This window comes from Podarcis filfolensis (genome assembly GCF_964270895.1).
Source record: "Podarcis filfolensis genome assembly, chromosome: 2".
Taxonomy (NCBI): Eukaryota; Metazoa; Chordata; class Lepidosauria; order Squamata; family Lacertidae; genus Podarcis; species Podarcis filfolensis.
In genome coordinates, this window is record NC_139605.1 from 20,645,337 (window position 1) to 20,667,937 (window position 22,601).

At 41.7% G+C, this 22,601-nt stretch overlaps 1 protein-coding gene across 6 annotated transcripts in view; it reads left to right on the plus strand.

Annotated features, from left to right (window-relative positions):
• QRICH1 (glutamine rich 1) overlaps positions 1 to 22,601 on the plus strand; it is a 28,122-nt gene continuing 5,521 nt past the window's right edge. The window contains exons 1-7 of one of the 6 annotated variants that reach the window (XM_083600861.1): positions 46 to 153; positions 2,444 to 2,506; positions 7,823 to 8,155; positions 14,286 to 15,308; positions 20,311 to 20,488; positions 21,543 to 21,697; positions 22,300 to 22,414. In XM_083600861.1, the coding sequence (XP_083456987.1) occupies positions 7,844 to 8,155; positions 14,286 to 15,308; positions 20,311 to 20,488; positions 21,543 to 21,697; positions 22,300 to 22,414 (1,783 nt within the window). In that variant the 5' untranslated portion in view covers positions 46 to 153; positions 2,444 to 2,506; positions 7,823 to 7,843. Of the gene's footprint in view, positions 154 to 464; positions 838 to 2,443; positions 2,507 to 7,822; positions 8,156 to 14,285; positions 15,309 to 20,310; positions 20,489 to 21,542; positions 21,698 to 22,299; positions 22,415 to 22,601 lie in introns of those variants that run through there. The other 5 variants (XM_083600863.1, XM_083600862.1, XM_083600860.1 and 2 more) reach the window with 5 other exon arrangements.

Below are 22,601 nucleotides of genomic sequence, written 5' to 3' on the forward strand. Positions count from 1 at the left end.
TCGCGCGGCTTGGAGGCGGAGCTGTCGCGAGCTCGAGCCCGGGCGCCGATTGGTTGCGGCGGGTTGAATGTAAGATGGCGCCCAGGGACCTGTGAGGGGAAAAAAGACGCGGGGCCTGAGGTGGCGACGGCGCGAGGCGGCAGAGGGGCCGGGGTGAGGCGGCGCTGGGCGGGGACGCTGACAGGCGAGCGGCGGACGTGGGGCGGACGGGAGGGCTGGAGTGGGGCGGGGGTTGGTGAAGAAGAGGAGCTGCCTCAGACCGGGCGGGGTGGAGGAGGAGGAGGAGGAGAAGAAAAAGAATAGCGGCGGCGGGGGGGGGGAGGGGTAGCGGGGCCGAAGCGCGCTCCCGCGAGCCCGGCTGTTGTGTGTGTGTGTGGCGCTGGGGAGCGCGTGCGCGCGCGTTCCGCGGTGGTGGGGGGCGGGCGGTGTGGGGGGGGGAAAGAGAGAGGACCTCTTTGCGTGCGTGTGCGTGTTGGAATTGGAGACTCGTAGGGCGGGATCGGGCCGCGGCGCGCAGACTTCGAGGCCTTGCGTCGTTCGTTCCACGGTGCCCGCGGCCCCGCCTTGCGCTCCCGACTCTTCCCCTCGCCAGCCCCCAGCTCCCCCTCCCCGGTTCCAGAGGCGGCAGTAGGCGCGCGCGTTCTCGGCGTTTCGCGCGCTGGGAAGTCCACCACCAGGGCCCTGTGGGGCCGGGCGCGCGCCTTGGGTTTGCTGCTGCGGGCGCGCTCGCGCCGCTTCTCCTTCAAAGGCGCCGACTCGGGTGCAGCAGCAGTCGCAGGCGAAGTTCCAGGATGAGGCCGGCGGGCCCTAGTGCTGCAGAGACCCTGGGGAGGCGGGGTGAGCTGCCACGGCTGTGGCCAATTTTCCTGACTCTTCCCAAACCCCTTCGGCCGCCGCCGTTGCTTCTTCTCCTCCTCCTCCTCCTTTTCACCTAGCCATTCGCGCGCCAGTTTCGTGCGACCAAGGATGCTCATCCCCACCCTTGGCCAGAAGGCTATAATAAATGGAGGCGAGGCGGATCAAGGCGGGGCCTTTTCGGTGTGCGGGCCTTGTCTAGGAGCCTGCAATATTTACAAATACTGTACCTAAAAGCGCTTCGTGCTGTGCATTACAGTGGACCGTTGAGTGTAGCCTTGTACAATACCTCTGACAGGACAGTTAGGCTTACTTGAGTGATTCTCTCTCTCTCTCTTCCCCCACCCCATACACAAGCTGAGTAACTTTCCCTATTCAGCTGATTTCAGCTGTATGATTATCGGTCTCCGGATTTCGTTTTCCTTAAAACCGATAGATACCTTTTAACACTGCTGTTTCCCTGCAACCAGTGACTGGGGGATTATTTGCCCTATTATTACTAATGATAAAGAGATGGGTGGAGGAATCTACTGTGGGCCCTTTCCTGGCTTTCAGTTCCTGTGGGTCTGTTATGTGAACTATTCCTTTAGCATTCCACAGAGAGTTTTGTAGTACTTTAAAACCTAGGTTTTTGTGGATAAGACCACCTTTTGTTCCTGTGCGTTTTCTTAGGGCTCTTCTAGGCTTTCAGACCCTTGGCTGGAGCATTTGTAAATGTAAAGCACAATATGCTACCATTACTATGGAAATGTACTAATCGACTTTTATGCCAGCATGTGCCTAATGTTACAAACATGTCTTGATCAGTAGGGTGGGCAAAAGATTTGCCCAGATGGAACTGAGACTTTTGCTGCTTACTTGAATAGTAGCACTAGTAATAAACAACTGTAGTGGGTGGGTGCACATATACAAGAGGTTGCAGGTTTAGCCCCCACAATCTCCAGATAGGGCTGGAAGTCACATTATTCTGAAACACTGCGGTCCTGCAGATGTTGCTTGACTACAACTTGCTTCATCCCAAACCATTGGCTGTGTTGCTTGGGGATGATGGAAATTTCATCAGTATCTGCAGGGCCAGAAGTTTCCCACACCTGATGTAGACAATACAGATGTTCAGTGCTTCCTGCAGCCATGCCTGTGTTCTTTCAGTTGCTACCTCATTCAAGGTTTCTGAAACCTTATCCATCTTCGAGCTTTTATGCTAACATATTTTTACCGAGTTAGTTTATATTCTGCTATTCCTCCATCACAGAACTCAAGGCAGCTCATAGAAGTAAAGGGAGCATGTCACACACACATCACATAATTCAGCATTGAATACTGAGTAGTTCTTGTTTCAGAAAGTTTGCGTTTTAGTTTTATTTTCTTAAAAGGCACTGGAATTAGAAAAGCTCTAGAATTGCCTTTTAAAAACAATGAAGTAGCTAGAAATGTGAAAAAAATGGGGAAAGGTGGGGGATTGGACTTGGGGGGGGGCTTCACATCTCTGCCAACTTTGTCATATAACATTGTCTTCTCCCTTTATATTTCTTAAATAAATACAATTAAAGTGGGGATGGAAAGGGTTTCTTTGTTCTGTCTTCTCCAGAATGTCACGAGTCTAAAAGAGTTCAGGACACGAATATCAGAAATACATACAGCATGGTGCCTGGTGAGTTTAGATTGTCTGCATACTACAAATGTGTGTGCTTTCAATAATGTTTAAGTTCTGAGAACTAACTGCTTGCTAATCAGTTGGCTTGGCCTGACTTTCCAGATTTAATATTTACATGAAAATGCAGATAAAGGAATACTTGTTTCCTTAGGCAGAAGTTGTTGTTTTACATATCATTTATTTCAGTTTTTCCTGAAAGTTGATGGAATGCACATTATACCAAGGTCATGTAAGGATGAAAGCTCAGTAAACAAACAACTGATCTTTGATTCATATATGATTTCTGCAGCAATGGTATCATTAACATAAATGCATTTCTATATTTATGGATGTTGGCTAAAGCATTAACGCACTTGATGTGCATTACTTTTTTCTGGATGGTATCTTGGCACAGTGACACTAGGCTGAAGAATATCTCCTGCAATTCACTGGTGCTTGTAACTTATATAACAGAAGGTGATTGCTTCAAGACTGGAAGATTCCAAGGAGGTAAAATAGCTTGTGATGGTTCAACTTGGGGTGAGCAAATTTCCATTGTAGAATTGTTGTCAACTTTTGTCCTATACCACTCTACGCTTCCCCCAGAATTTATCTTGCTGCTTCTAAAATATTTGGTAAATGAAAGGTTCAAATGTTTAACTACTAATCTGCCTCAGTTTTATGAAACAGTGGTAGTGACAGTAGCACCTGTGAAAAGAAAAGTTGTTTCCTACCAGTAAATTACATTAGGTTACGAAGGCGTGGACAAGGTAGGAAAATACTGTAACTGTGAATTTCAACTGTTCGCTAGTATTTAATTGGAAAAAGGATCTTAGAAGCAGTGGTAAAGTATTTCATGAGTTGGTCAAATCTTCTGAGGTAGAGAGTTATCAACCCTTACTGTATAATGTGTCTGGATGTGTCAAGATTTACAGGAAAGGAAAAATATATTTCTGAATAACTTCTGTCAAACAATTTAGACTTGCTGTTGCTTCTTTTTGAAGCGGTGGCAGAAAAAGGCAACAGTTATAATGTTAGGCCAGATTTTTATCTTGATTTCAATCATTGGTTCTCAAAAGTATGAGATGTGTGATCCACCCTTTAATAACTTCATAGAAATAGAAATTAAGATCTTAGGTCCTAATCATATTTAAAGGTACAGTGGTACCTCGGTTTACTAACTTAATCCGTTCTGGAAGTCCGTTCTTAAACCAAAACCGTTCTTAAACCGAGGCACGCTTTCCCTAATGAGGCCTCCCACTGCTGGTGCCCTTCCACCGTTCGGATTCCGTTCTTAGACCGAGGTAAAGTTCTCAAACCAAACCAAGACACTATTTCCGGTTTTGCGGAGTTTGTAAACCAAATTGTTATTAAACCGGACTGTTCTTAAACTGAGGTACCACTGTACTTTGAAAGGCAGGCTCTTGAATATTGTATGACATTCTCTAGCTAGTATATTTGTGGAAATCATATTAGCCTTAGAAAATGGGGCCCATGAATATTTCCCAATGTTATAGTAATACTTTATTAAGTAAGAATACTTTATTAAGTAACTCAGAATCTTATCCGTTTACATAAGATTGAGGCAAACTAAAAGGGTCTGCATTTCAAAATCCACTGATTTGAAAACAATGATGACTCCTTCAGTGTCTTGATAGCCATAATGTTCCAGAATCCATATTGCCTTCCATTGGGCCAACTCAAATGCCCACAAAATAGCGTTTATCAGGCTATTTGACTGGGGAAGCTACTTTGTCTGCATCTGGTCAGAGTCTTAAATGGAATGTGGGAGGTAGTAGACATTTAAATGAACCTCTCTTAGATATTATACAGGTTTCAGTTTTCACCTAGGACTTATGAGAAGAAGGAATGGTTAATTCCTCAAATCCAGCCATATGTCTCCATTGTTAGCTACTCCTAAAATTTGCAAAAATTGCAAAATTAAGACAGTGGGCAGGGGAGACACACAGACTGTTCTTGTAACTTTTCCAGAATCTGACTATCCTTAGCAGCTTGATTAAATGTAAATTCCCTTGAGTAAGTGGGGCTTAGCAGTATGTTTGGAATTGGAGTATAATTTTATTCCAGTGTGAGGTCCAGTATTAAACCTGATAATTATTACCCCATTCTGTGACAGCAATGCATTTGAAAAGGCTACTTCTTTGGCTAGAATCAGCTGATTCTATCCAATGCCACCAAATGCTTTTCTGCTGGAAAAAGCGGTGTGTCAAAATGTTAGATTTAATCTCCTTTGCTGTTGAGGAATTGTGTTTACTGGGTCAGCAGCAAAGGGAATAGCATCATTAGTTCTGCCTTGCACAGCCAGAACATTTTTGCCACCTGGAACCTTGATTGGAAAAGTGGGGATCTTTTTTATTAAGCATCTTAATTTGAATACTTAAGTGGCTAAAATATGGGAGCAATATGTTTAACTTACAACTTTCTAGAAAAAGTAGATCAGATTTACTAGTTAAATATAAAGACTTCTGTAGGCAATGTGTATATTCTGCCCCTCTAAACTTTAACTATTAAATAGGCCTGATTTGAAAAACATTCTGTGACAGTGGCAGTCAATTTATGTGTCTTATTTTAAAAACATAATTACATTTTTGGCTTGGGTCTCTTACTTTTTGGATCCATCTGCATCTGATGATGTATCTGGCATGGCAAGTTTGCAACTATTCTTGTAGCAATTGGGCCTCATGTACATTAAATGTAATTGATTCCTTTAGGTTTGCTTGGTGTGATATTGATGCCCATGATCTGTGGGACAGTTTCTAGTGCTTTACTTTTCTGCAGAAAATTTTCCATAAATTCAGTAGCAACAATGAATGGGTGCCAATTACAGATACAATATTGTGCAAGTGTGGCAGTTTCAAAGTTTTTAGCTTTGCTTTCTAAATACAGGTAAAATGAGTATTATTTTATATATAATAAAATATATAAATTAGATCACTCTCGTAATTTCCATAGGATCCCACCTGAAAATCTACATAATTGTTGGGGCCTCATTTATACATGGAGTACTGCATTTGCTGCCTTCCTGATGGTTGCTGCCACATGACGATTGCTAATAACTGCAATTTCCATCCTCACAGAGTGAATCATGTAGTTATACCATGATGCCAATTTGACCCAATTTGGTTATTCATTGCTGGCATGGTATGTTCCATCCTAATAATGTAGATGGAAGTTGCAGATGATACCAAGAGTAGTGCAGGGAGCCACCATGGGGCAGCAGAATTCATGGTGCTCCAAATAATACGTAGCCAGGGCCAGAGACGTCTGCTTGACTTTTCAAAAACAAGAAATTCGATAGAGGGCCCAGACATCATCTTCTGGTCTCAATGGTAGCTGAAATCTGAGACATGTGTTTGAGTCCTACAGTAGTCCACTGTAGGTGATTATTGTTAATATATGTCTTGTGAGCAGCTCTAGAGGTGATACGACTGCATGCAGGGCTACCTTTGTACCATAAATGTATTAATGTGAACAAATAAATGCCTAGATGCTGGGTGGCTTCACTTCAGTGATTATTGAAGTGATGACTTTTCTCTCACCTCAGGCTTTCTCACTGTGTAGTAACTGTGGCGGTGTCTCTCTTGAGCTTTCATTTCTCTTTAATTGAAGAATTTCTTTGGTAGTGGAAACTACAGTATAATGCTTTATGAGTGAGAAACTGGTTTGTATGTTGCTACGCCTTGTCACTCAGTACTGTTAAGCGTTCAGAATTATTAGCAACGCTTATGTTGCTTAAAAAACAAATCCTGCTTCTCAGGGTTTATGCGTATTGACCAGGGATGTGTGTGTTCTGTATACATTTTTCACCCCATTTCATATTTTTCATAAGGAAACACAAATTCCATACTTACACCGTCTTACCTTGGAAGTCGAATGGAATCCATTCCGAAAGTCCGTTTGACTTCCAAAACGTTTGGAAACCAACATGCAGCTTCCAGTTGGCTGCAGGAAACTCCTGCAGCCAACTGGAAGCCGCAGAACCTGTGTTGGACGTTTGGGTTCCAAAGAACGTTCACAAACTGGAACACTCAATTCCAAATTTGAATCGTTTGGGAGCCAAAATGTTTGACTCTCAAGGCATTCGACTTTAAAGGTACGACTGTAATATGAAAAATATTAGGCAACCTAATGTATATATATATATTTACTTTGGATTTATTTTCCAAAATCTTTGGACTTTTTGAATGGCCTATGTTGTTCAACTGCAAGTCAATAGATTTGGCAAAGCCTTTGCCCAAACAATTAATTTTGCTTAATGAAAACTTTATCACTGTGGCCTGCCCACCAATTGAAGGAGGCCTTGCAGCCTGCAGATTTAGTGAATCTTATGCAAAGACTCAGTGGGTATACAGTAAAAAAAATACTCTAGCCTGTATGAGCTATGCAGATTGATTACCTTGCTTTGCATAATTATTTTAGTCATTAGGATACATACTAGGCTAAACAATAAGGTCCTACTAGTCCCTCCCAGTTCCTGAAATTTCGCTGGGTGCTGACCCTTCCACACTTTAAATAGAAACTTGGTGTGCATGTTTAATGGAAGCTGAGATCATTTAGGCATTAAATTGTACACTTGTGCAAAATTTCCTGGCCCTGATGAATCATTTCTACTTAGTATGTGGTTGATACTGAAGCCATGAAACAATGTGTTAGAGCATCCACAAAAAGGAAGGTCTCTTTACTTGGAGCAATGATCCACTTATTCTCTGAATCAGAATTACCTGTGCAGAGCCTGAATGTTTCCCTTTTGGAAATTGGGAACCTTCTGGAGGGATTCCCTCATCTTCCCTCTCCCCCCACCCCACTTCCTTTTAGATTTTCCTGTCCTTGCACCATTGTGACTTGGTTTTGGGTGCTGAGCAATGTTATGCTACGTTGCTAGGAATGGTTACCTTTTTTGCATGCACAGGGAGACAAACATTTCAGGGGAATCAGTAGCCTGTTGGAGTTGTGGAACCTTTTTTAAAAACAACAACAACAACAACAACAACAACTTTTATTCCATGCCTAGTGGGAACTCCCCAGTTTTTACAGAGGGTACCATATATCAGTGGAGACTTTAATCCTCTGATTTGGATTGGGCTTGACTCTGCCTTGAGTTGAGGTTCTCATTGAAAGACAATGGGTTTGTAGATTAGTGGATCTTAATAGAAAGCTGCATGTGTCTGTTATGCATGACTTTTCAATAAATTAGCCTGTGGTGAGTAGTCAGAATGACCCGAATAATATTTCTACCTTATTGATAAAGACATCAGAAATGTAGAGAGAGTGGCTTAGAGTGTAATTGTAATGGCTTGCTTTGTTTCTTTTAAGGAATCCTGAGTACCTTGCAATATGAATAATTCTTTGGATAACACCATTTCCTTTGAAGAATACATCCGTGTCAAAGCACGAACGATCCCACAGCATAGGATGAAGGAATTCCTGGACTCCCTTGCCTCCAAGGGTCCTGAAGCCTTACAGGAGTTTCAGCAGACGGCTGCTACCACCACCATGGTATACCAGCAAGGTGGCAACTGCATCTACACAGATAGCACAGAAGTGGCTGGATCTTTGCTTGAACTTGCTTGCCCAGTTACAACAAGCGTCCAGCAGCAAACACAGCAAGAGCAGCAAATACAAGTGCAGCAACCCCAGCAAGTTCAGGTAATCTTAAAAGGATGCACGTCTTACTCTTTGCTGCTTTCATACATAAAAGCATGCAGGAATTTGTGCTCTGGGCAACTTTCATAGACAACTGTAGAGACATACTCCTTGCATTTTCTCTCCTCCAAAACAAATTAATTGAAAAAGAATGTAGTTGTTAGGTACAAACGTTTTTGCTCGTCGCTCAGATAGGTTAAAGATTTTATTTAGTTTTCTATATATCTGTTACATGGACCAATCTAATTCAAATCAGAAACTTAATTTAAATTTCTCCACCCTGCTAATTTTGCTTTTTCTTTTCATAGTGCACAAAGTACCTGTGTTAAGTACTTGGGTGATATTCAGCTGTCCAAATGTTGGGCATGCGTGGGGCTGCAGAGGAGAGGAAGGGGAAAGTCCTCTCAGTGTTGGATATCTGTGAATGTTCTTTAAAAGCAAACATGACCATAAGATAAATTATTAAGAGTACTGTATAGTCCAAAGAGCACAGGAATAAGGCAAATCAATTTTAACTTTACTTCCCAAATGCCACTCTTTCAAACAGTGTATCCATATTTCTAGAGGCCTGGTGTATCTTGAATTTTCAGACATATTCTTCTGCAGAAGTGACTTTTAAAGCACATTTGCACAAAACTTCCTGACTGCGTCTAGTGTTTCCTTTAAACCAATAATACCCATCATTCTGGTGAATACCTAATGGAAAACAAATGGCTTACTGTAACTTATATGATTCAGTGTTAATAACTGAGTCATGCGTTCCTTAGGAACTTTGCATTTGCCTGCTGGTGAAAGGAAAGCAGAGAGGGGGCCAACCTTGTCTCCCATGGAAGAGAGTTTACAATCTGGGAGCAGCCACTCAGAAGGCCCTCTCTTGTGCCTTCACTAAATTTACCTGTGATGGTGGAACCAAGAGCAGGGCCTCCCCTGAAGATAACAAAGCCCGGGCAAGCTCATATAAGGAGGTACAGCCCTTCTGATAGCCTGGATCCAAGCCATTTAGGGCTTGTCTAGCAGTCAGGTCCATAACTTCGCTGTCTTCTTCCTTTCCCTTTCAACCCTTAACTGAATTCAATCAATATAAACCTGATCACAAAAGTTTTGAGTCTGCCATCATTGAGCTTTACATTTTGAATAGTGACTGTGGAGAGATTCTTTCAAGGCTCTGCATCAGCACTGGCAGTAGGACTCCTGGGATCAATTGGCTGTCACCCAAGGCCAAATTCTACTTGTGGCCTTATGGTTGCCAGTTCCTACTGTATATGGAATTATAATTGCATACATACATGAATCCGAGTAACAGGGACGATTAACCTTAGATATGGAATCATAATTGCATACATACATGAATCGTGAGTAACGGGGACGATTAACCTTAGATTTGTAATACTGACTCCTCTAATATTTGATTCTGCCAGTCCCCAGTAATTGGAAACACAGTGAGCAGTTTAGTTCACCCTTGATTTAGGAATTATTAATTTTCCCCATGGAGGAATTTAGACCTTACTTTATTATACTACTTGAAGCAAACACATGCTTTGTGGCCATATTGTGTTTAACTTGAAGTACAGACAATAACAAACTAGCAGAAAATGTAGTCATGCTTCAGAGCTTAGTAGACTAATCCTATATTTCTCTGTATTATGAAACCTAATGTGAATCAAAAGTACTTGGCTCTTTGCTACTGTGTAAACAGTTACAGGCTAGTGCTTTCATTTGGATTTCTTCAAAGAGTTTTATTTACATTAGAAAAACAGGACTTGTTCAGCAAACCTGGGTGCCCCTGACATTTAATTAAATGCAACAATACCTAGGCAAAGCACTCAGCTGTAGGTCTCCATTGGAAATTTGAGTTCCAACTATGTTGCCTTGCCTGGATGCTATTTGCACTTTCAACCATCTATCTATAATAGTGAACTTAGCATATGATAGTCCTGGCACTGATATATAGATAGAATCAGTGTAAGAATCAGTTGTGGTATACTGAATGCTTAAATTTAGGATTAGGCCAGTCTTTTTTTAAAAAAAACCTATTGATGCACAGAATATAGAAATATCTAATAAATGAAATAATGAGGGTGTTGAACAACACTCTAATTATTCAAACCTTTTGCATCGGACCTTGTATAGCTTGAAGGTATCCCAAATATTGCTGCTCTAAACCTCTTCAGACCATTAAAAATAAATTTTAACGAAAGAATACAATCCAGTTAAAAAACAGCAGCACTGAAGTATAATGCAATACAAAGTATACTGAAGTATAATGCAATACTAATATTGCATTATACAAATATAATGCAAGTATAATACTGAAGTATAATGCAATACAAAATAGAAAGCACTGGGGATTTCATTCATTGTGAGCAATGCATAAGCAATGTATTGACTACATAGCTAGTTGCATATTACATTTCTTTGTAAACACGAAATATAAAACTATAGTCACTTTAAGTATTGAACTTAATTTAAGTATTGAACTACAATGTTCTTACTCTGCCCTCAAATATGAAATAAAAATTGATTCAACTCTGTGTGGCAAGCGGGTTCTATGGACAGATAGTTACCATCACCATGATGTGAGAGGATGATATAGGAATGTGCATTTGGGGAAATTAGCACACCCACCCAATTCCAGACACAAAAAGATTGTCAGAGCTGTTTTGTTCAGAGTTGGGTTGCCTTTGCATGCCTAAAAAAAGGGACTGCTTTTTGAAAGATAAATAGCTCTGAATTTGTGATGTGTACCATTTTTGCCATTATACCTTCTGGGCCAAGCTAAATGTGACTAAGAAAATGCTCTGTGAGTGTCCAACTGCATATATGGTTTGGCACTTAAACTTGTCTCTGGATAAAATACATTTTATTTTTCAAATATGAAAACTGTTGCAACTCATAAAAGCACCTGTGGGCTGCTGAAGATTTTTTTGGGGGGGGGGCACTTGCATATTAGCAGTAAGGCATAATAGAATTGAGGAATACTAGTGCGAAATGATTTTATAAGTTGATACCAAATTTTATCAAAAGTACGAATTGTGTATCATATAGAGGATTAAAGCAAACTAGTCTTCCTTTTTAGTTCATATGATTCTATACTTGTTCTCCATGTGCATGTAAGGCATTCCTAGTCAGGTACCTGAAAGAAAGTTTTCACAGATGAGCACTAAAGCTGCTGAATGACATCTATATGGTCGTACCTTGGAAGTTGAATGGAATCAGTTCCGGAAGTCCATTCGACTTCCAAAAAGTTTGGAAACCAAAGCACGGCTTCTGATTGGCTGCAGGAAGCTCCTGCAGCCAATCAGAAGCTGTGGAAGCCCCATTGGACGTTCGGGTTCCAAAGAACGTTTGCAAACCAGAACACTCACTTCTGGGTTTGTGGCGTTCGGGATCCAAGGTATATGCAGTCAGGGTGTTTCCCATCCCACAGTCTGCCCTGAAGCACAGCATTAAAAACAAACAAGCCTGCAGTGTGATATTTGCTGGTAGTCCTTTCTAAGCTTCAGAAGAAACCAGTTTCACTACTTTCCTGAGATACACTTATATGTAAGATAATAAGGAGCTGCCAGCAAGGAAGCCTATGCCCAAGCACCAAGGAGCTTAAACAATACAAAGCTTTGTCTTAAGGAGGAGTAAGAAGGTGCCTCGTTAAATATTTATTAAACTAACAGGAAGCTGTCTAATTTTAAGAACAAGATAAGCAGTTAGCACCTATGAAAATAAAGCTCAGGAAGTTTTAACTTATTTGCTTTGATAGGCTCCCCCAAACAGTTTGACTACACAGTATTCCTGCTTCATACATGCATATACGTAGCTTGGTTTCTCATTGCTTAATTACTCAAATTTGTTGGTTTTCAGCTGAACTATTATTTACTAAAAACATTGTTTGAGTTAGCACAAAAGTCAATCTGTTTGATATTTGATGCTGCAGCCATGAGTGATAAGCATGCATTTGTGAACTATTCTTAGATTGTTCTTCTGTCACTCCACCCCCTTTGCCTTACACTTTGAGAGTATCTTTGAAACAATAGGAGACCTTTTTTGTCATGTTCCTTCACCACCACCACTTTGGTTCTATGTTCCATGTATAGCTGGAAACTAACAGCAAATGCTTCTGTATTGATTATATCAGTGGACATGAGAGAAGTCTGTCTGATTATGCTTTGGTTTGACCAGCAGGATTATTACAGACACATTCCTTTCTACTGCCTGTGTAGAGTTTAGGTGGGATTAGTTCATATTCTACATACAGATTGCTTTAATCTTCATAGAAAACTATTTGGAGCCTTTTTGTGAGTGAGGGGAACTTCACAAATCTTGTGTGTGATAGGAATGTAAGTATGTGCTTGGTAGCTTCTTTTAAAATGGTCAGTGATGTTTAAATTAGACAACACATGCTGGACAGAAAAAGGTAAACTGTTTGATACATGTGGCACTGAGAGAGCTTACTGCTTATAAAAAGGAGCTCTTGAATTCTGCAGCTTTAATCCCAAAATCCTAATTTGGGATAAACCCTAGATTTTAAGCATGTTCAGTTAACTGAGCATATAGAATGTAGTTCAACACTTGTGTCTTATTATGGAATTTGGAAACTGCTGTGATTAAGTCAGAATTTGTTGCTGCTTCTCGTCAGTTTCATAACTGACTTAGAGCATTTTTTATCATATCTAGAAATGTGGTTTTGCTTTGACTTATTTCTACATTAACTTAGCTGGTCTTTGGATAATCAGCTATCCTTTCCGTTTTCTGCTTTTAACTGTTTCTCTTTTCTGCATTTCAAGATTAGCATAAGAGTTTTGAGTGGTAGATAGCATGTTCTCATTACTATTTTAATTTTTTATATCTAGTATTTCCACCCGTAGTTATTTTTGTGGGTGGTATCTGCAGAATATTTTGGGACTCAACACATTTGCAGAAAAATTAGTAGTTTGTAAATTAAAGACCTGTAAATGTTGAAATCTTCTAAGAAACATCTCTGTTTAATTTGGGGAGCAATTTGTTCACAGGTTTTCCACATAAAGTTACCATGTTAGATTTGTGACTTCAGACAAAAGTGCACCATTACATTTCCCATAGGAGTATGCAGTGCCAGAAACACATGTAAGAATTTGCCCCTAGTTTGGTGTTAACAAGAGGACAATAATGTGAAGTTTGGAAAGTATTACTGCCTCTGTTGCAGGCTTTTAAGTATTATATGTGTTACTATTACTAAAAAAAGTAAGAATATCTTAAGTTTTATTGAGTGCTTCAGCTATCACTTCTTACTACAATTTTATTGCGTTATACTCATTCAAAAACACTTTCTTCCAGTATAGCAAGATGCCTCTGTAGGAAATCCATTCCTTCCATTTTCTTATAGTTGTACTATTAAGCTTATGCCTTTTTGAGAAGTTCTAACTACATACACACATTTATAAGAAAATTTTGTCTGAATAATAAGTTTATGGTATCCTGGGAAGGTGCTATTCAGATCTCAAGCCATCCTAGAATAGAAGATTCATAGTGCTTTTCAGGACTCCTGGGGATGGTGGCTGGTTGGAGTGGTTGGGGGAAAGTCTCCTTTTATCATCATTCTGAAAGCATCCCTTGCTCTTCTGGACATCACTAGAAATTTACTGCCTGCTTCAAACCAGAGTGCTTTTTTTGGATAGTGGGAAATTGAAAAAGTGTCTATTCTCTCCCAACTTCTCTTCCCAAACCTCCACATATAGTGCAGGGAAGATGAGTTATTTAGCCTCAGATGCACATTCTCTGATCCCAATTTCTGCTGCCACCAGCCCTTTTCCAGGATGCTGCATGTGAGCTGTTTACAAGCTTGAGTACACTAAATTCTTTCATAGTCAAAAACTGATGTACAACTGCCTTCAACATTCTGTGGCTGTTGAAGGCTACTAAGAGTGCTCATTCTTCACTGGGATATTGTCAGTTTTTCTCTCTTGCCTTAATTTACAGATTAATTTGAAATATCAGGTGGTCCCAAGTGCACAGAAATGACTACTTTTCATGTATGGCCACATTCTGGTACCCAACTGACAGTTCATTTATATTATACTTTCTCCTTGGCCTAATCACAAGAGTCAGTAGTTCAGAGGTTTTGGAGTTAATGAATGCTAACTTTTGAATCCTTGTTTTACAGGTGCAAGTTCAGGTTCAGCAATCCCCTCAGCAAGTCTCCACTCAGCAGCTTTCTCCCCAGCTCACTGTTCATCAAGCCTCAGATCAGCCCATACAGGTCCAAGTGCAGATCCAAGGTCAGGCGCAACAGCCGGCACCTCAGACGATACAGGGTCAAGCGCTTCAGAGTCCTAGCCCTTCTCAGTTGCAGGCAGCTCAGATCCAGGTGCAGCATGTGCAGACTGCTCAGCAAATCCAGGGTGCCGAAATACAGGAGGAACATATGCAGCATCAGCAAATCCAGGCACAGCTTGTGGCAGGACAGGCTATTGCTGGGGGCCAGCAGATCCAGATCCAGACAGTTGGGGCGCTTTCCCCTCCTCCATCTCAGCAGGGCTCACCACGCGAAGGCGAGCGAAGGATCAGCACCGCCAGTGTCCTCCAGCCAGTAAAGAAGCGCAAAGTGGATATGCCTATTACTGTGTCATATGCTATTTCAGGGCAGCCGGTTGCCACAGTCCTGGCCATCCCCCAAGGCCAGCAGCAGAGTTATGTATCGTTAAGGCCGGACTTGTTAACGGTGGATAGTGCCCACCTGTACAGTGCCACTGGGACCATAACCAGCCCTACTGGAGAGACTTGGACCATCCCTGTTTACTCTGCGCAACCACGTGGCGACCTGCAGCAGCAAAACATAACCCACATTGCCATCCCCCAGGAGGCCTACAATGCCGTCCATGTCAGTGGCTCCCCAACGGCCCTAGCCACTGTGAAGCTGGAAGATGACAAGGATAAGATGGTGGGAGGTGCATCAGTAGTGAAAAACTCTCATGAGGAAGTGGTGCAAACCCTTGCCAACTCCCTTTTCCCAGCACAGTTTATGAATGGCAATATCCACATTCCAGTGGCAGTGCAAGCAGTGGCAGGGACATATCAGAATACAGCCCAGACGGTCCATATATGGGACCCACAGCAGCAGCAGTCCACACCGCAAGAGCAGGGGCAGCAGCAGCAGCAACACCAGCAGCTGCAAGTTACTTGCTCTGTAAGTAAACTACTTTAATGAACAACCTGTCTGCACTGTGGAGTGTTCCAAATGTAGAGAGCAGTGGCTTAGCCCAAGGGCAGAACTGTCTGCAGTGTGCAAAGACAGCAAAACTTTACTCAGTAATATGTACCTTGTTTTTATGTAAAGTTACTAGCTTGCATGCAGCTGGATGTTCTTCCAGAATTTTGTATTGAGAGGTGGGCATACGATGAGGATTTTCAGCATTAGGGGTTCAGGTAGCAGCATGGGGCACAGATACTCTGCTCTTTCCTGCTGTAAAGAACTGTGCAGAAACTTATCTGCACGTTTTGAAATGTAATGTCTATATGCTCCTCTTCCCCCTTTTGAGGACTATGTAATATACTTGTGTTTCTGCAAATGGTTTTCTGCAAAAACAACAACCCGAGGGTGTTTTTTTAAAAAGCATTCAAGACTGCTGGACCAAACTCTGTAAATTGCAAAAGGTAAATGGTCCTTCCTCAGGGTGCTAACTATCAGAAATGCTGAATTAGTATAAATTTCACTGATTCCCAGATTTGAAACTCTGGACTGGGACTGGACATCTATTACTGTTCAGGGTGAATGAAACATTTTTTGTTCTTATTCTGGGAATGGCAGAATGGGGTTAATATTACACTAGGATGCAGGAGGACAGTGTTGTACTTCTTCCTCCCCTGCATTTAAGTATTTCATAATTCTAATGGTGTACATAAGGCAAGCATTCTCGCCTTTCCAATCTCTTAATATTTATGCTAAATCTTCTGTTGGGCTAATCATTAAGCTTTATTAGCTGCCATTATAATGGGTTGTGTTGAGACTAAATCACATCAGTGATTTGCAAAACACTAACTCTAGAGTCGGATGCCGTTACTGAGAGAGTCCTTCTTGTCTGAAATCTGTCATGGATTGTAAAGGTAAAGGGGCCCCTGACCATTAGGTCCAGTCGCGGACAACTCTGGGGTTGCGGAGCTCATCTTGCTTTATTGGCCGAGGGAGCCGGCGTACAGCTTCCAGGTCATGTGGCCAGCATGACTAAGCCGCTTCTGGCGAACCAGAGCAGCGGACGGAAACACCGTTTACCTTCCCGCCGGAGTGGTACCTATTTATCTACTTGCACTTTGATGTGCTTTCGAACTGCTGGGTTGGCAGGAGCAGGGACCAAGCAACGGGAGCTCATCCCGTCACAGGGATTCGAACCGCCGACCTTCTGATAGGCAAGCCCTAGGCTCTGTGGTTTAACCCACAGCGCCACCCGCATCATGGATTGTACCTGGGGCTATATACAAAGCATATCCCTGTTGGAACTGCAATCCCTCCTTTGTATGTGTTAGTGAGGTTCATATATGTGAATTTGCAGGGTTGTGGTGTTTTGGTTGAAGTAAGAACAGGTTCTTTAGTAAATACATGGTGACGTGGCCTTTGAAAATACGCCTCACCCCATATATGGAATGGCATATGACAGAGCATGCTGTACTCATTCTAAACTCGCTTCATAATTCAGTTGTCCATACAGCAATATGTGGTGTGGTTAAAAAAAGGGTGTGGCTACAGTTGCCATTATACACTTTGACAGAAATATTCCACTATGAGTTAATGTTAGGAGTGATTACCACTGGTTCAAAATTTTCAAATGCAGTTAAGAAATGTAGAATTTTTTTGTTCTAAGCTCTTGAGTACTTCCAGTGAAATATAAACTTAACTGGATTTCTCTATTCTCTGTTTATTGTGCCAAAATTTTGCTAGGAAGCAAAATGTAACATGTTTGTGGTTCTCTAACATACCTTGCAGCCTGACGTGCGAGTGTTGGATTCCCACAGCTACTCTGATATTAGCCCATGGGATTTTAGGAAGGTTTTGATGTTGTCTTAGAGCATGTAGAAGATTGCAAGTTTTTTGTTCTAGACTTACTGAGGTCAATCCTTGTTGGGTCCAGTAGCATCGCCAAATTTTCTCAACTCCCATGTTGTTTCTTGCATTTCTTTAGTCTTCAATAAGACTACTTTCTGTGTGCCATCTACCCCACTGGAACAATTTTCACATTAGAGAATTGATCTTACACAACAGTAACTTTTATTAAGCCTCAACATTGCTTGGTAAAGTACCAGCTATATACAGTGGTACCTCGGGTTACATACGCTTCAGGTTACAGACTCCGCTAACCCAGAAATAGTACCTTGGGTTAAGAACTTTGCTTCAGGATGAGAACAGAAATTGTGCTCTGGCGGCATGGCGGCAGCAGGAGGCCCCATGTGCTAAAGTGGTGCTTCGGGTTAAGAACAGTTTCAGGTTAAGAATGGACCTCCGGAACGAATTAAGTACTTAACCCGAGGTACCACTGTATTCAGTAAATGGGGAGCTAAAACAGAATGACTCTTGAGACTAACAAAAGGATAAGCAAGAAGAGAAAAGCCAGGAAGAATAATGAGGCATGGTGAAGAAAGGCAATAGAAATTAAAAGCTATTATTGTTTAGAGGTGCAAGTGTATCTTTCTAGGGAAATTATTCTGATCTCAACTTTTAGAGTTGGGTCTTTGAGATAATAAAAACTCAGGAGATTCCTTGGCTGCTGTTGCTTTTAACCTGAGTAGTTTAAAATAGAGCAGGAGTTCTCAAACTTACTACCCTCAGTGCTTACTTGAGAGGGCAGAAAATTACTGAGAATCATCAGTCACAAAATGACTGTTAGGGTAGAGGAAGGCACAAAATCGAGGCAGAGTTTGGCGTAATCATGTGGCAGCTACTGCCCTTATCTTCTATTGATGGCCAGTCCTTTTTTCAAAACTGCCAATACTTCAGCCTGCTCAAATTAAGCCCAGAGATTGGCTGTGGAGCTATTGTGACTCAGCATTCTTCTTGTAGGCAGAATTTGTTGATCCAGAGGCTCAGTGTGGAATGGGCTTCTTATTTTGTTTTTTTAATCTGCTGGGGTATTCTTACTATAAGATCTCATATATTGATCACAATTTAGAGCTAACCTGTGTCCCAGCTCAGATAACAATTCTCACTGCCCCCAGCCATTGTGACTGATGGTCAGGAATGATGGAAGTATTCTCAATAATATCTGGTGGGCCACTGGTTAGCCACACCTGCTTTTATCATAATGTCAGAATACTAGCTCAATTCCTCTTGAACTGAAAATGCACCATTTAAAATGAATGAATTGTATGTTAAATGTGGGATATGAAAAGAGGGGAAGGAAAAAGTAGAAGAGAAGGATGATAGGAAATTGGGAGCAGGGCACTGCTATCAGTCTTGTATAGGTTTCAGTTAAGCTATTCAAACTTCTAAATGTTTATGCTTTCTCACCCTCTCACTGTTAGGCATGTCAAATATGGAAGGGGGTCAAGTATTAAAACATGGGTCAGCAAACTAAAGTCCGCGTGCTGGATCAGGCCCAGTTGCCTTCTAGATCCGGCCTGCGGACGGTCCAGGAATTGCCGTATGGATCGCCAGTGCTTGCACTCTTTCCCTCTCCCTCAGACAGAAGTGGCGGTGCCTCCTTCCTCCCTCCCTCCCTCCCTCCTCCTGGCTTCTCTGCCCTGCCTAGAGGAGGAAGGGGGCTGGGCTTTGTTGGTGCCAGCATCAGCAGCGCTCAAGCGGCTGCCATTTTAAGCAGCCCCTCTCCGGAGCCCTTTCACGCACCGCTCATCGTCCCTCCACTGCCGCCACCAGCCCCTCCCACTTGCAAGACATAGGTAAGCAGCCACCGGGGCTCATGGTATTCTTGCATCATCCCCCCCCCCAAATATAGTCTGGCGCCCCACAAGGTCTGAGGGACAGTGGACTGGACCCCTGATGAAAAAGTTTGCTGACCCCTGTATTAAAACATACAAATGTAAGCTATTAGCCTTATTCACTGTTGTTTTGGTTAGGTAAGGCTTTAGGTAAGTGTGTATAATCAAGGATCGAAGCATTCTCATGTTTTGCTATCATATTGTTTTGTTCTGATCGTAGTCTACATCCAGGTAGGTAGGTAGCCTTATCTTTTGTTTTATTACTATTGTCTTGTTTTGTCAAAAGGATTGTAACTGAAAACTTGAATAATTGCCTGGCCAGCACTAAGATACAAAATCTCAGTTTGGCAGGGCACCTTTATAGTATGCTACTCTTAGGCACAGGGCCGCCTTGTACAAAAATCTATTCTAATGGAAATATTGCACTTAGAACTGTGGGCAAACTGATGATGCTGTGACCTTCAGATTCTGTGTTTGCTAGCAGATGTATTTTCTAAAATGATTAGCATTCAGCTCTCCCCCAGCAGAGGGCAATCTGTTCACTCTGTTTTATCTCTTAATTATTCAACGTTTGTTGACATCTTCTCCTTGTACCCAGCTGCAAAGACAGTTTCGTAAATCAGTTTACAGTAATGTCTGAACTAGGAAACTGGTTTGATAGCAACCCACAAACCAGAATTGAAGTAACTTTATGGAAAACTGGTTTTAACAAATTAGCAGTCTGCTTTGCAACTGGCCTCATTAGAAGAGGAGGGAATGCTTGAACTTGACAACAAACCATGGTCTTTTGGGGGGCGGGCGTGCAGATTATCTTCTCTGAACTAGACCTCTGTAGTTGTAACAAACTAAAAAGGCAGTAGCCACTATGTTACACAGGGTTTTGATTCTGCATTTTGACTTTGTAAGACGTGTTCACAGTGGTCATGAGGTAGCAAGCTAAATACATGGAATTGAGAGTGATCAGTATTTGTAGTGAAATATCAGGGGTTTCTGAGCATTAGAATTAAATGAAGAGCAAACAGCCTGAACCCACCTCCTATGAAGATTACCATTTTTATTATCTTTACTTCTCTTTATTGAAATATTTTATAAGCCGCCTGGAGGACCGTTCAATTAAAACTGCCAGGGTGTAAATCAAATATAGTACAGTTCTTCTAATGAACTGAAGTCAGGTGAGTAGCTCTGCAGGCTGGAGGAAGATGCTACAGTACTGGTAAGCAAAAGCTTTTCATACCTATGTGATCAGAATTGACTTTTTTCCACAGGCTCAAACTGTTCAGGTTGCTGAAGTTGAGCAGCAACCACAGCCTCAGCCTTCACCTGAACTTCTCCTTCCACACTCTCTCAAGCCAGAAGAGGGACTAGAAGTGTGGAAGAGCTGGGCACAGACTAAAAATGCAGAGCTGGAGAAGGAGGCTCAGAACAGGCTTGCACCTATTGGCAGTAAGTGTTGTGAGCAGGGAAGTACTGCTCCATCTTTCAAACAATAGGAATCTTTTGCTTTGTAAAGATTAGTTAGAGTGTTATAGGCTGCTGAATTACAAGGGCTTTGGGTGGGTTATCATATACAGTGAGTGTGTATAGGCCACTATAATCAACAGTTTCTAGAGTTCTTGCTAATGATCAGGGCTTAACTTTTCCTTTCAGGCAGCTCAGCTCATTCTCTAATAACTTTTCTGCTAAGTGATGGAGTCTCTGCTCTTCTTGCTGATTTCATTCTTAGCTGCATTCTTGAATCTGTTTTGGTGTGTTTAGAAAGCAAGGCAAACTTTCATTATGTATAAACAAAAAATTTTTTTTCCTTCCAGTAGCACCTTAAAGACCAACTAAGTTAGTTCTTGGTATGAGCTTTCGTGTGCATGCACACTTCTTCAGATACACGCACACGAAAGCATGCACATGAAATGCATGCACACGAAATGCATGCACACGAAAGCTCATACCAAGAACTAACTTAGTTGGTCTTTAAGGTGCTACTGGAAGGAAAAAAATTTTTTTGTTTTGACTATGGCAGACCAACACGGCTACCTATCTGTAACTTTCATTATGTATGTTAGGTTTTAAGTTTAAAATAAAAATACAAAAGCCTTGTTAACTTTAAAAACAGTTAAGCTTATATGCAATGTTTGTGGCACCCAGGATTTTTTCATTGACACAGCAATATGGATTTAAAAGGATACTAATGTCAGTCGTGCTTTGAATTGTCTCTTGGTATTCTGACCTCAGACTCCTTCCCATTGTTATTGAGGAATATTCAACCATTTGTGAATTGTCAATTTACTCTCTGAGTGGCAAGTCGTGTGTTTGAAATCCATTCAGTTTCCATTTCAAGCAAATTTTGGGGTACCTTTGTATATGCTGGGGACAAGGAGAAATATTTGCAAGTGACAGTATAGGCTTATTGGGAAGGTTGCAGCGGGAAAGCATGACTGAGTCTACAAAAAGACATCTCTGTTGAGAAATGCCAATTAGTAACCTTCTGTGCCATGGTTTGCAGGACGCCAGCTGTTGAGATTCCAGGAAGATCTCATATCCTCTGCTGTAGCAGAGTTGAATTATGGGCTGTGCTTAATGACTCGTGAAGCTCGCAACAGTGAAGGTGAACCCTATGATCCAGAGGTTCTGTACTATATCTTCCTGTGTATTCAAAAGGTATGGTATTTTGGAAGCCCTTGCTGCAAACAATGTTAAAAGTGGTATGCTGGGCGTATGTTGTCACTAGGAGGATTCTTGTGCAAGACTAGAGTGAGAGAGGCAGACATTGGCTTCCACTCCTGAGATCCTTGGTTTTCTCTTTCACTTGAGAAAGCTTGACTGGATGCTGTTCTGATCTTCAGAGTGGCACATTACTAAACATACTCTAATAATCATTATGCATAGAAACAAACTATTAATAGCTGCAAATTCTGGAAATTAGCCCAGTATCACTTTAGTGCTTTGCAAATAGTAATCCCATTAATCTGAGTTTCAGGTGCTTCATGCTCTTTCAGGCTCTTTGAATAAATGTGTTTGTTGTGCACTATGAGATTTACATAGGAAGGCATGATAAGTAAAACTGTAGCTAGAGAGTTAATGTTGAGTTTGTTAGGTGATTCCTAATCTCTATTGTCAGCAGGGGGGTGAAGGATTTCTAATCCTCATGTTTCACATGTGCACTTCAAACACACAGTCTAACTAACTGATTGTTTTTTTTATTAAAAAAAAATTCTATGAGGAGCAGGTTTGCCTGACCTCTGTGTAACTGTTTCTTGCAGTATCTATTTGAAAACGGGCGAGTCGATGACATTTTTTCTGATCTATATTACATACGGTTCACTGAGTGGTTACATGAAGTGCTCAAGGAGGTGCAGCCTCGGGTCACTCCTCTTGGTAAGAGACTCTTCAGTCCACAGATAGGCTTGGTAACCACTGTCTAGACGCAATGGTCCTCAGAGAACATTTGAAGAGGAATGCTTCCTTAATTGACCTAGGAAGAATCGGCAATAAATTCAAATAATTGCTTTTTGTACTAGTCTTCTAGGCCCCAAATCGTCCTTGCTTTTCTGCCGAGAAGTAC